Source organism: Terrapene carolina, unplaced genomic scaffold (genome assembly GCF_002925995.2).
Source record: "Terrapene carolina triunguis isolate 2854851 unplaced genomic scaffold, T_m_triunguis-2.0 Scaffold238, whole genome shotgun sequence".
Lineage (NCBI taxonomy): Eukaryota > Metazoa > Chordata > Testudines > Emydidae > Terrapene > Terrapene triunguis.
This window is the reverse complement of record NW_020664589.1, coordinates 8778313-8792176: the sequence shown is the minus strand read 5'-3', so window position 1 is coordinate 8792176 and position 13864 is coordinate 8778313. Positions and strand designations below refer to the sequence as shown.

The 13864-nt window shown below is 44.9% G+C and overlaps 1 protein-coding gene across 4 annotated transcripts in view; it reads right to left on the bottom strand.

Annotated features, from left to right (window-relative positions):
- Nucleotides 1–13864, bottom strand: part of PRRC2B (proline rich coiled-coil 2B) — a 68945-nt gene that overhangs the window by 20717 nt on the left and 34364 nt on the right. For all 4 annotated transcript variants that reach the window (XM_024193061.2, XM_024193062.2, XM_024193064.2 and 1 more), the window contains exons 14-18: nucleotides 8557–8764; nucleotides 7212–7434; nucleotides 4401–6464; nucleotides 2154–2353; nucleotides 999–1144 (exon numbers count right to left, since the gene is read on the bottom strand). In XM_024193061.2, the coding sequence (XP_024048829.1) occupies nucleotides 999–1144; nucleotides 2154–2353; nucleotides 4401–6464; nucleotides 7212–7434; nucleotides 8557–8764 (2841 nt within the window). The remainder of the gene's footprint in view (nucleotides 1–998; nucleotides 1145–2153; nucleotides 2354–4400; nucleotides 6465–7211; nucleotides 7435–8556; nucleotides 8765–13864) is intronic.

The following is a 13864-nucleotide window of genomic DNA, read 5'->3' as shown; positions in this document are numbered from 1 at the left end:
TGCTTAAGGGTCAATGAGCAGCTAGGAAAGGGACATTTAAGTCCCTAAAAATGGTCTGGCTACAAATTATTATTTTAATCCTGGAACCACCCTTCTGTATGTGTGTATCTGCTGCCTCCTAGCCAGATAAAACCTTACTGTTCAGGAGAGAAGTACTCTCCCTTAATCTGGGAAAGTGAACTTTTGTTAATTGATGCCTGCTGAGAAGCTCTGATCTGGACTTAAGAACTCTACCTTTAATGAAAGACTGTTCAACTGGCAGCCTAAGATGAAAACTGGCCTACTCCCACAATTCCCTTGTAAGCATTTCCAAATGGCAGAAGAAATGCTCAATTTACCCACCCAGACGTAAGAACAGCCACACTGAATCAGACCAATGGTCCATCTAGCCCCATATCCTGTCTTCTGACAGTGGCCAATGCCAAGAGCTTTAGAGGGAATGAATGGAACAGGCAATCATTGAATGATCCATCCCTTGTGGTCCACTCCTAGTTTCTGGCAATCAGAGGCTGGGATTGCATACCTGACCATCTTAGCTAACTGCCCATCGATACACCTATCTCCTCCATGAACTTAACTAATTCTTTTTTAAATGCTGCTATAGTTTTGGCCTTCACAACATCTCCTGGCAATGAGTTCCACAGGTTGACTGTGCATTGTGTGAAGTTTTACAAAATCCCTTCTTTGGGTCTGCTCACTCATTTGCATGCCAAGCTGTGCATCAGTAACAAAAGAAACAGCCAGCAAAAGCTTTGGGAGCCAAAGTAAACATAGCAACAGTCAGAAAGCTACAGGATGTTGCTTACAGACTAACTTCCCCTGCCCAGCTACAAATCACATTTTCTATGCCTAATACTGCGAGGGTTAGTCTAACCACACATGCTGCCGCTTTCTCAAAAATTTGCTGTGTGTGTGTTTGTGCGCCTCTCCTTCTCAGACCACTGCAGGCTTTACGTGGGATCAGGCTGTGCTCCATACTCCCAACTCCCACTCCTCACCTGGGCAGCTTGTTCTTTCTTCCTACGTTCCTCTTCCAGCAAGCGGCGTTGCTTCTTAGTGAGGACCTCAATGAAGCCTTCTCCTGCCATAGAGCCCACTTCATTCTCCTCTGCTGTGCTTGAAACCCGATTGTCAATGATGGCATCTGAACAAGATTTACGGTTTAAAAAGGTTGTTCAAAAATGTATTCCAAAAGGGACCCAAGCTAAGGAGTGAAACCGCTTAGCCAACAGCAACTTAAATTTACTTTGGAAACTAGGCAACAGCAGCCTGTTGATATCTACCAGCAGGGTTACTCTGAAGTGCCTTGCATCACTACTCTCCAACAGAATCTGAGCACACTATCCCTGGCCTCGAGAATCACAGCGTGGGACTGGCAGCCGAAATCTGGGCTTTCCATATGACACCAAGGGCATTAACTCTAGAGAATAACCCAGAAACTCCTCCTAATGCTGAATTACATAGCACTGGGTAACATTTTCAAAAGAACCCAAGAGTTAGGAGCCTAAGTTCCATTTTCAAAAGTGACTTAAGTGCTTTTGAAAATTTAACCCACAGTCTTTAAAGTGCTGTACAAGGATTAACTGATTAACCCTTACAACCCACCTCTGAAGGATTATTAACCCTGAGGTGAAGTGACTTGCCTAAGGCCACAGAGAGCCAGTATCAGAACCAGGGTTGGAACTCAGTTGACTTTCAGTCCTGAGCTCAGATCACACTCCTCTGCTTTAGATGGCTATGGTTTCTCAACTTCTCTCCAACCAACCAGACTATTTTTTACTCTTGACTTGAGATAGACCGTAACGCTGTGTAGAGAGAGACATTTCTATAAGCACTCCCCTAACTCTTCCCACAGAAGAAATGTTAAAGGCACACCAACATCGAGTTTGGCTCAAAACTGGGTCTTAACGAAAAAATTAAAAGCTTTTGCAAATATTTAAGACGAATAGAAATGTTTCCATGATATTTTCTGGTCAATTCCACCGGAAATTTGTTGTTATATATAAATGGAGAAAAAAGAATAAACCTGACATTTAAAATGACTTCAGTTTGAATCATGCTGGGTGTTACCAGTAACAGAAAGGAAGACATTCTAATGTGATGTTTAACTGGATAGCGTCCCTTTAAGGAGACAAACTAAATTAGACACTTACTTCCATAATTCAACTCGAACTGTGACATGGTCTCCCCCTTTTCACTTGGTCTCTGGGCTGTGGATTTAGGCTCTTTTTCCTGCTTTTTACCTGGCCCCTCACCACTGTCTGAGCTGGTGCGCGATGCTCTCTCTAGGCTGTAAACAGAGTGGCTGCTCCCACTTTTGGCGTTACCCAGACCCCCACCTTCTTCTGGAGATCTGAGAGAAAAAGAGAGAAGGGGGTTAGGTTCAATAAGGACAAGGAGGGTGGGGAGAAACACAAATGGGTTAGCTTCTCCTAGCCACGTTTTTAAACCAAGCTGGGCAACCTGCACTTTTCCCTTCCCCACGCCCCCCACTCTCAATTGATGTAGATGTTGCTTCAGAGCAAAAGCCTGATTATGAGGATATTGTTGTGGGAAATGGGATGGAAACACAACAACAGCATTTGCAGTGATGAACTGCACATGGTTTGTACTCTTGGCTTGTCTCACAGGGAGATTTACAGGCCTCTCTCTGTGCTGGTGCTACCAATGTCTACTACCCTTGTACAAAAGCTTTAAAGTTGCCTTGAATCCTCTTTACAATAAATGCGTATTTTCCAGCAGGGTCAGCTCGGGGGCTGAGAGGGGAAGGGAGGAAAGAAAGAGACAAACACTGAGCCAAAAAATGCCTCTTCCAGATTATTTTTCTTGGCAATTCTTCGCACCTCTGACCATCAGCTACATGTCATTCCCTACAGCTTAACTGACAAGGAGCACTGGGAAGCTGAAGAGAAGAGGTGCAGAGGATTAGCAGCACGATAGGGAAAAAAAAATCTGGTTTAAAAAGAAGCAATATTTAGCAGCACATCTGTCTCCCCCTCCCCCTTTCCCTCACTTCTCTTTTCACCTGAGTACAGTTCCCACCACACACCCAGTTACTGGTATCTCAGCATACACCATTATTCTGTTATTATGGAGCAACTTGCTAATAATTAGCCGGGGGAGAAAACAATCAAGTAGTGTCATCAAAGCAAGAATTATCTACTTCAGGGGTTCTCAAACTGGGTTGCAACCTCATTTTAATGGTGTCGCCAGGGCTAGACTTGGTGGGGCCCAGGGCCGAAGCTGAAGCCCAAGGGCTAAAGCCCTGGGTGGCAGGGCTCAGGTTTCAGCTTTGGCCCTTTCGCCCGGGGTGGCCGGGCTCGGGTGGGCTCAAGCTTCCGTCCCCCCCTCCTAGGGTCATGTAGTAACTTTAGTTGTCAGAAGGGGGTTGCGGTGCAATGAAGTTCGAGAACCGCTGGTCTACTTCAAAGCTCCAATACAATACATCTGTTCAATCTGCAGGAGGCCTGTATCTCCAACAGCTATTGCTAAGAATAAGGGATCACATAGGAGTTGCCAGTCTGGAGGTCTACCTTGTCCAGTATCCGATCTCCAACAATGGCCACCACCAGATGTTTCAGAGGAAGGTGCAAGGAACCTCCTAATCCCCAGTAGAGTTTGGTTTAAACCCAAGGAAGTATTCACAGGAGTATTCTTACCAGCAGGTCCATAACATGCAGCACGTTTCTATGAAAGGAGTGCTGCCTTCCATTCATCGCCAAGCAGCAATGGTTTTGAAAAAGTCTATTCAAGCATGGCTAGACCCGGGAACTCCCCACACTGTGCACAAGCCACAGCTACTGCTGTGGATCTAGAAAAGCTTTGAAGTAGAGAAATCTACTTAAATAAATGACATTTCACCTCTGCATTCCCATCAGGTCATTACCGAGGAAACAAGCCTTCCAAACTTTCCACAACTGCCAGGGCCATACCCCAGCTGGGATTCACTGGAGGAGGGTTGGAGAGTTTGGAGTCGGTGACCAAGAGGTCTCTGTTAACTCTCTAGCACTTGAATTGATGGGATGCACAAGCGTGATCTGCCGTTGCATTATAGGATTTAAAGAGGTTAAAGAAGGGTGGCAGCTCAGGCAGCACCAGCCATTACCAACCACTCTTCTGAAACAAAGACAAGCTGGAACTCCCACCACAAGTAGTGTTCCAGCAAAAGCATCAGAGGTACAGCAGGCTCAAATGAATATACATGTTTGTGAAGCCAATGAACAACACACAGATGGATAATTGGTGCTAAAAGTCATCTGTGTGTGATAAAAGGAAGCACAGCCAACATCTCTGCATGAGTCAACCCCTTCTTGCCTGCAAGTCCAGTTTGCCACAGGGATATTTACACATGTGGTGACGCATGCACAGAGCACGTGTTGTACGTCAGACTTTGAGTTTACCTTTTGCTTTTCATTGGCATCCCATTCTGCTGGCTCTCGAACCGGGAAGCAGCTCCTCCACCGGCCCTTACCAATTGCTCCCCAAACCCTGCTGGTTCAGCCTTACGGCTCTGTCTGTCCACTAGGGGCCTCTGGCTTGAGAAACTCCTCTTTGCCAACTCTCTCTTCTCTCCCAAGCTGCCACCGGCAAGGCCACCATCCAGCTGCGCTTCACTCTCCAAAACACCATCGCGTCTCTCCCGTCTCTCACTGAAGTCGCTGCTTTCAGACGCTGTCTCCCACTCCTCATTGGCATGATCTGACGAGTTCTGATAGGACAGCTCAGGAGACCTCCTGCCAGAGACACCATTCTTCTCCACCGTGGTCAGCTTGGGTCTCCCGGGCCATTGGCTGGGCAACAGGCTGGTTCCACCTTCCTCGGGGTTCCACTGGCCGACAGATTCTCTCTCTTGTCTCAGGCGCCTGAATCGGGGGGGCTTGTCTTGACGAGGGGGACGCCGCCTCCTGAATGGCCTGTTTTCTATGTTCTCTTGATCTGCAGTGTAATCCTCCTGGAACAAGGGCCTTCTGTTGTCAATGTGATTCTCCTCAAAACTCCTGCCAGTGAAGGAGTCCGCGTGCTTGTAAGAATCTTGGATATAGTCCCTGTCAGACTGTCGCCTAATCCCAAAAGTGTCTGATGGAGGGCAGTGGCTGTACTCCTGCCATGTGGTTCCCCCGCTTCTGCCCTGCCACTGGGAAGGCTCCTTCGCCATGAAGCCTCTTCGCCCGTACCCAGAGTTGCTCAGTCGTGGGGGCAGAGACCTCCCAAAAGCTCTCGGGGCCCTCACCTTGGCATCAAGGCTGCTGTGATCGTCAGAGTAGACTTTATTGGACCTCCAAGAATCTTTGAAGTCTCCCTTCTTCAGGTCGCTCTCCTCCCTCTCTAGGAGGGAGCTTTCATTGCTGTTTTCAGAACCCCTCTGCCGGCGCCGCTTGGGGAGCTCCTCGTACTCAGACCCTTCACTATGTGTCTCGCTAGCAATCCTGCGCCTGGGCTTGCCCCTCGGGAAGTCTTCCGGCTGATTGAACTCCCGTAGACCCCGCCCTCTGCTGCTTCTTTGGTTGTTATAGACACCCCTGCCACTAACAGCAGTGCCACGGCCTCTGAAAGTGAACTCTCTAAAGCCTCTGCCTCTCCCTCGGCCTTGGCCTCTCCCACCAAAGGCTTGTTCCTCATCAATAAAGATCCAGTTGTTTCTTTTTGTGGGAGGGAGGTCATTAGACTCTCTGGAAAGCTTATTCTCCCATGCCCTTTCAGTCTTCTCCTCCTCTTCCTCCTCTTCCTCTTCCTCCTGAGATTTCTCAGCATCTTGGGTGAAACTGGCTTGGGAAGAACCCTTTTCGTCCAGCAGGTAATGAGTGGAGTTTAGCAAGGTTGATGAATCTTCTGAATCATTCTCCACCTTATAGACAGGTGCTTTCTCTTTTGCTGGGTGAGAGACCTCTTCTCCTTCTAGTTTAATCTTCTCCTGCTCTTTCTCCTTCTCCTCAACCTTGAGGGCTTTCAGGACTGGTTTTTTAATTGGGCCAGACCTCCGGGTCCTCCCCATCTGCTCCTGGTGCTGACTGTTAGTGTTTCTGTTCTCAGGAGCCCAATCCGTCTCTTCAGCAGGTTGCTTGCTGGCAGCACCTTCTTTCTTCCATGGGTCAGCACTAAATGACTGCTCATCCCTGGGCACTTCTTCATCTGCCTCTGCTGCAGCTTCCGAGGATTTCTGATGGTGGTTGATGTCCCAACCATTATACTCAGGTTTTTTATCAACTTGTATAAAGTCAGACTCCAGGGGAGAACACCGTAAGCTTGCATGGCGGGCGCCAGAAACGCATGCATCTTGCACGGTCTCCTGGTGCTGAAACAAAAGATCCTGGCCTATTCTTTGAGAAGATATACTGCTGTCAAAGTCAGCTTGGGCCTTCTTGTCAAAAGTGTTTAAGTACTCATCCCCTCTCTCCTCAAAGAGATCTCGCTGGGCATTTATGCCCTCTGATCTTCCAGATGAGGCAGAGTAAGAGCTGTCACTCCTGAAAAGGAACCAGAACAAAGTCAGTCAGTCAGTCAGTCAGTCAATGTGATTGAAGCACAGCTCCAGGTCTCCAGGCTGAACACAGTACAAATAAAGAAATAAATGCAGTTTAGTTATCTACTTTAAATCATGACAGACCAAGCTATAAAATACTTGACTGCTGGATTTATTGATCTGCCATGGCCCCAGTCAACCAGGTCAGGCAGAGCTGATGAACAAAAGTCAGTGGTTTCTGCACAGAAAATAAAAACAAGGGAGGTATACTCAGGAACTGAATGTGGAGTCAGCCTCCAATCTTTGTAGTGATTTCAAAATTAGCAGCTTGATTCAGAGTCATCAGAGTGGTAAGGACCACTGATTAAAAAAATGAAATAAAATAAAAGTAAGAGACACCCATGGAGTTAGCCAGAATTTTTGACAGCTGTCTACATAAGCAAAAACTGCCTCTCCCCACTGAGGGAGCTCCTGCAAAGCCCCAGGGCAGAAAGGTAAGGTCCAATGAGAATCAGTTAGAGTCTCTCTAGTTTTTAAAGTTATAAAGCTTTGATTACACATACTGGATTTAATCTTCTTATACGCAAGAACTCAATGGTGTTTTAGCCTATCACTACACAGCACTCAAGGGAACACAGGTGACCAAAAATACCTTCTCCTGCTCTTTGAAGAAGTCTTATGGGTAGACCCCAAACCCACTCTTCAAGGGAAGAGGCGCTCCCAGTACAGAATGGTACGGTTTTGCCCTCACCTGGTATGCAGTCCCTCCATGCTCATGTTCTCCGTCTGTTTTTGATGTGGTAATGGGTATCCTTTGTTCTGCAGGGATGTGTAGCTTTCCTGGCCCCACACTGGGGCAGGGTCCATGGAGGCAGCTTTCCTTTCCTGCTGCAACGATGGCTGACAGTTCTGCTCTTCAGACCTGCAGCCGCTCCCATTGATGGAGTCCTGCTGAATCATGGGCTTCATAATTCCTGAACAGAAGAAAGAATTCAAGCTGTAACACTAGAGGCGCATAGCCAAGCAGCATTTTACAGCCTTAGGGCAGGTCATCTCCCTCTCCCTCCTGGGTGGTAGATGAATGGACCCATGGAAACCTTTTAAAAAGGAAAACTGAGATCAAGAGACATATAAAGAGGAAAGCAACTGACTCAGAATGAAAGGGAAGCAAGGATCCTTAGGGCCGCTATTTAGAGCAACTTTCATAGCCAAGCCTAAGCATAGCAATACAGAACTTCACTGGCCTGGGAGCAAGGAGCGGAGGGAGTGGGTAAGAAATACAAAATAACCACGAACATAAGGCACTGGTTTAATCATCCTACTGTTTACATGCCCATCTCTGGCAAATTAAATACAGGATTAATAAGTGCTAGGAGCATATAACCTGAGGCAGGACTTTTTGGCTTGTCCTACCTTTCCTTAGGGGATCTAATAAGGTTTTGTGAGTAAAACCATCTCCAGCCCTCTCCTTTCTTTCCTTCTCTACCACACCAGACCCCTTCCCTCCATTCCTGCGGGGGGTCTCTCCCTGCTATGAAATGAGAGCCCCCAGGCAGCACATGACTAGGTGTGGGGGTACTCTTAGGCATTCCCTATGCCACCCCAAACTCCAAGTACACATCCTAGTGCTGCCTATTCATCAGCCCTCACCTCCCTTTTGACTCTTCCCAATCCCTGGAGAGGGTCGACAACAGAAAGCAAGGATGAGACGTCTGGGCCAAGGTAAGCTTGGTACGACAGAAGACAGGATTTCAGGAAGGCAAAGCCGATTGGGATAGCTCCTCCCTCGAAGGGTCCTAACCTGCATCTCAACAGCCAAAAACCCACCCTCTTGTCTGGCACAGCACTCCTCGTGGCCTGAAGCCTTAGGAAAGTGATCAGTCCTCAAGGCATTATACACCTGGGGACTAGTCAGAACCCAAAAGAATGTAGCTTGCTCTTTGCAATTAATTCTTTACAGGTTACTGAATGTAAAAGTCCCATCAACTCTCAGTCTCATGAATCTAAGTTCTAGGGAAAAGGCCACAGATATGGTCCAGAAACTGAGTCAGGATAGCATCGGAGAGTAAGAAAGGCCAGAAAAAAAAAAAATTTACCTGAAGGATGAAGGGCCGAAGGGTAAAAATCCACAGGGGTACGGCCCTGAGCCATACGAGGGTCCATGTAAGACGGCATCATCATCCAGCGAGGATCAAAGCCGAGCATCTGAGGGTGTGGTGGGTAGAACGTACGCTGAGGATGGGAATGGGATGGTGGAGGATAGACCTGCTGTTGCTGCCAATGCTGCATCTTATACAGCTGCTCCTGGGTAGGCAGAACAATGAGACAGGTTAGCACAGACCTCAATCATCTGTATATAGCAGGACATGAGTCATGAGTGCATTTTCTTTGGTGTAGGCCAGCTTGCACACAAGCTTGCATTATAAACTCAAAAGAACCAAAGAATGTAGCATCTTTCTGCCTTGGGTAGGAATGACAACAGATGTGGGCAGTTCACTACCAGGTTTGATAGGGAGCAGCCTGTGCTTCTTTAGATGCATACGTCAGCTCACGCTGAATTGCTGTCTTCTTCTCACAAGTATTCCTGGTGCTGCTAGATCACAGCATTACATTTCACAGCAACACATCAGAGACACAGGAGATTTTTAACAGCATTTTCCTGTCAAACACAATTTACTAATCTGGTTCAAATAATGTAGATGCTGCTTCTCACTGGAGGGAATTTGATCACTTGATATTTAGTGCATATAGATACTACTACTAAAACTTATTAACCAGAGAGATTACATATAAAGGAAATAAGTTCAGTTAAGAGAACATTAAAATCTTATAGTATTTCCTATGTATTATTCTGAAAGATGAAGCAACCATGAGGTCATCCCATTCCATTACCCTGACAGGGCAGGATACAATCCCCTGATAAAGGAATAGAACAGATATTTATCTGATTTGACATATGATCTTAGCCAAAAGTCCAGGTAGAAACTACACACAGAAGGAATTTTATATTCTGGGGAAAACCTTCAAAATGTAACAAAACCAATTAGAACAAGTTATATTTATTGGTCAAACCTGATTCAATTTTTTAAATACTATGTTTACAAAGTTACCAGACGCTGAAAATGTTTATTAAAGGGTCAACTCCCTTCTCGTCCACTGAACCCCTCACTGAAATAATCATGGAGTATTTGTCACAGTATAAGAGCTTCCACTACAGCTCAATATCCCAGAGCAAGATTACAACTTCCCTGCAGGATCCAGCATTAGGAGAAGAGAAGCTGGGAGGGACAATAACAAAAGCAACATGTATCTAAAAAGACAAATCACTTTAATAATAAGCATCAGGAACATGGATACTAGCTAAGTAAGTTGTTTTTTCTATAATGTGCTCTCAATTCCAGGTATGCTTAGGTGTGAAAGGCCTTTAAAAGATACCAAACACGACAATCTTGGGAATCTTTGCTTCTTGCTACTCAAATCATCAACAAGGATAACATCAAAGGGAGTCTAACATTTCACTTAAACAGACTCCCTGATAACAAAGGCACTGAAGACTTCAGTTCATTCGTTCTAAACTAAATGAGCAGTACCAGGCAACTCTTGAGTCAGGATAATAGATTGAAGTAACCCATCCAACAGCTGCAATAAAATCAGGCTGCATCAAACAGTTACGTTTGAAAACAGAGAATCTATTTCCCCTAAAAGCTAAGCCACTCCACCAACCTTACATGTAGGCCATTTCAGCAGCAGCATTTAGCCATTCTGTGGGATTCACACTGTATGTTACTAGCCACAACTAATACCATATGTGCTATGCATATGACTGAATTATCCACTAGAAAGACAAAAGGACTTCGGAAATTTTGCCTATATGACACAGATGCAACCTTCCAGGCTAGCCAGAGCATTTTACTTCCTCCATGGAGACAACCAGATGAGAAAGGAATAAGTCACAAAGCCCTAAAGTTCTGACCCGGACACAACACCATGGCAATAAGGCAGGGGTCGGCAACCTTTCACAAGTGGTGTGCCGAGGCTTCATTTATTCACTCTAATTTAAGGTTTCACGTGCCAGTAATACATTTTAACTTTTTAGAAGGCCTCTTTCTATAAATCTATAATATATAACTAAACTATTGTTGTATGTAAAGTAAATAAGGTTTTTAAAATGTTTAAGAAGCTTCATTTAAAATTAAATTAAAATGCAGAGCCCCCCGAACCGGTGGCCAGGACCCAGGCAGTGTGAGTGAAACTGAAAATCAGCTCATGTGATGCCTTTGGCACGCGTGCCATAGGTTGCCTACCCCTGCAATAGGGAATCCCTTGCCCACCATTCAAATCTGTCACACTGCAAGAGAGAGATAAGGTGGGTGAGGTAATATCTTTCATCGGACCAACCTCTGTTAGTGAAAGAGAGAAGATTTTGAGTTACACAGAGCTCGTCTTCAGATCTGGGAAAGGTACTTAGTGTCACTGCAATGGAGTCAGCTTCTAGTTATGAGGTAAATCACAGTTCCAGCTCACAGCATGAGCTGTGTATTGGGAGACTGCAGAAGGAATGAATCCTCTTCTACCAGCCCATGAAGCAAAGCAGGACTGCAGTAACCGCTGTGACTTCCATATAGCTAGGGAATGGAATGGTCTGGGAACCTACGTAGTCATGGCCCTGCTTTTAACATGACTGCGCCTAAATACCCTTTGAACTCTGGTCTCATTCTTCATATTGTTTTTATAATTCAAAAAGGAGGGCAGACAAATAGTTTACGCCCAGGAGTTAGGCCCTGATTAAGGTTGTACCGAACCAAATACAAACAGAAGAGAGAGGATATTTTAAACAACAACATAAAATAGGTGTTGGCATTTTAACAGCTATATATAAGTAAATTTGAGCAGTTATTGTGCTGATTTTCCATATGAATATTACCCCCCTAAGGGCTTGATCTTGAAAATATTTCCATCCATCTTTGGTCTTGTCTTCACTAACATGTTAGCTTCAAGTGTTGCTCCTAATCTGACTCCCATCCACAAACAAGAATCTCTAGCTAGAGTTAAGTGATGCTTTACACTCGAGCGAGCTAGCTTGCCTGTCAGGAGGTACAGATGGAAGCTTGAGTGCTCGAGCTAGGAACACAGAAGGGATGTGGCTATTCTTTGCTGCAGATCTGATCACTCTGTGTTGCTGTTTTGCAGTGTGGTTACGCTCACTTGAGTTAGGCTAGCCCAAGTGTAGATAACCTGAGCCAAATCTGCAGTGAAGACAAGCTTGTAGGGCTTTATATTGCTGTCCATCACCACTGTACTGTATCCATCTGTTGTCTCTTGTCTTATATTTAGTCTGTAAGCCCCAGGGGGCAGGGACCGTCTTTGTGTTCTGTGGTTTGTACAGAACCTAGTACAATGTGGTCCAGTAATACAAATAATAAATAGTAGTAGTATTTGAGCACCTTCCATGTAAGATCAATAGCAACAGTGAAGTGCCCAGTGAACTTCAAGGAACCACTGGCACTTCTCCCTTTTCACAGAATAAAAATCCCTTCTTGGGGTAGGAATTTTAAGATTTGTTATTGCTGTTGGTAGGGGTTAGGGGTTGAAAAGTGTGTCACTGCTGTGAATGATTCCTACCAGGAATAACGCTGATATCTGACTTCTATGGGGACCACCTACTGGAGGTAAGCAACGTACTACACCCAGCATGAAGCTTTTGCAGGAGAAGCCAGGTGAGATTTAAAAGCTGCTTTCTCCCCGCCATAGTGCAGAAGTAACCAAACAGGAAAGATGACTCTATTCTTAGCTTTACATTTATCTACTGCACTGGAATCTTGGGGGAGAAAAAATTAACAAAATAAAGTTTATGACAGCAGGTTGTATTATCATTTTTGACTGCAACATCCCTAATGGAATAGCAAGCAGTACAAGGAGATGAGAACCACAAGTGAAACTAACCTATCTGTACTAGCCACACAAAAGATGAAAAATAAAACAAGACTTTTTTAAAAATATTCTTCCTGTGGTAATAATTCAAGATGATGTTAGTATGACAGGGAGGACATTTAGAAATATTGGATTTTGAGCTTGACAGCCTTCATTTTATATAAAGTAACTGTAGCAACCGTTAGTGCTGTATCTTTGAGTCACCAAAATACTTATCAACCACAATAATAATTATGGAGTAACATGACACTGAAGAGTAATTATTAAAACCCCAAGCTAAACATCAGGGCTATATTAATTTAGCGATATAATTAGGCTTGGCAGAATTCAATTTTTATTTTGTAATAATTTTGATGGGAAAACATCCATGTTTATATTAAGCATTTTTTCAATTTTTAATCAAATTAAATTTGCATAGTTGCAGGAAATTATGAGGGCATCAGACAATTATTGAATGACAGCAGACAATGAGATTCAAAAAGTTAAAAAGCTTTATAACTGTTAAAACACAAACTGTCAACATCACATGTTAAAATATCCTTAAGCTGGTTCTCAGTCATTTTTCTTACCTTTCCTATCTGTAAATTTCACGTATTGTATATTTTCTTGCCAGTTTTTGTGTGCGTGCGTGTGCGCGCGCGCGCACACGGTGAAATCAATTTTTACCATTTATCAATAAAAAAATCTAATCCTTCCAAGCCTAGATATAATTACCCTTTTTGTAACCATAGATGCTCCCCGTGAGACTGATGCACAAATGGCTACTCTGTGAAAGATTACAATGAACATCTAATCATTCCAAGCCTGGATGCACTCTCGTAGTGCTGCTCACACAGAAGTGGCTAGTGGCAGCTATAAAGGAGAGGTGAGGAAATCATAGTTATAGAGCAATCCAGGCTGGGCATGGCACTGAAGAACATTCTGTAATGAAATAAAAACTTAAAACCAACTACACACTTAAAATTCAAACCAATAAGCTGAACTGAAGGAGCCAATACAGGACAAAAGGGATGGGGGGGCAGAGTAATAGAAGGCAAGTAGCAGGCAAACTGCAAACACCATCTTTACACAGAACAGGGAGGAGGTGGACTGCGACACATTCCAGTTCCACACCCCGGAGACCCATTTGAGGCAGGGCATAATCACCTGCCAACCGAAGATGCAACAGTGGGCTCTTCTAATAGGCAGACAGCTGACCACATTCCAAAACATGGGTACAGAGCGAGGAACTCTCAGTAGATGTATTTCATATTAGAGTCCAAGTCTACTAAGAAAATAGACCTATTGCACAAGGGTTTGACCGCCCCCTGCAGCCTCCTTTATTTCCCCTTCCATGCATGCCTGGGCCTGTTAGCACCCACCCACTCCCTGGGGAGCGGAGAGATCTCTGACATACATCTTGGTCAGTGGGAGTTAGGGGACATGTTCACAAGGGGCCTGATCCAGCAAAGTGCTAAGCACGCTTTGCTCCCA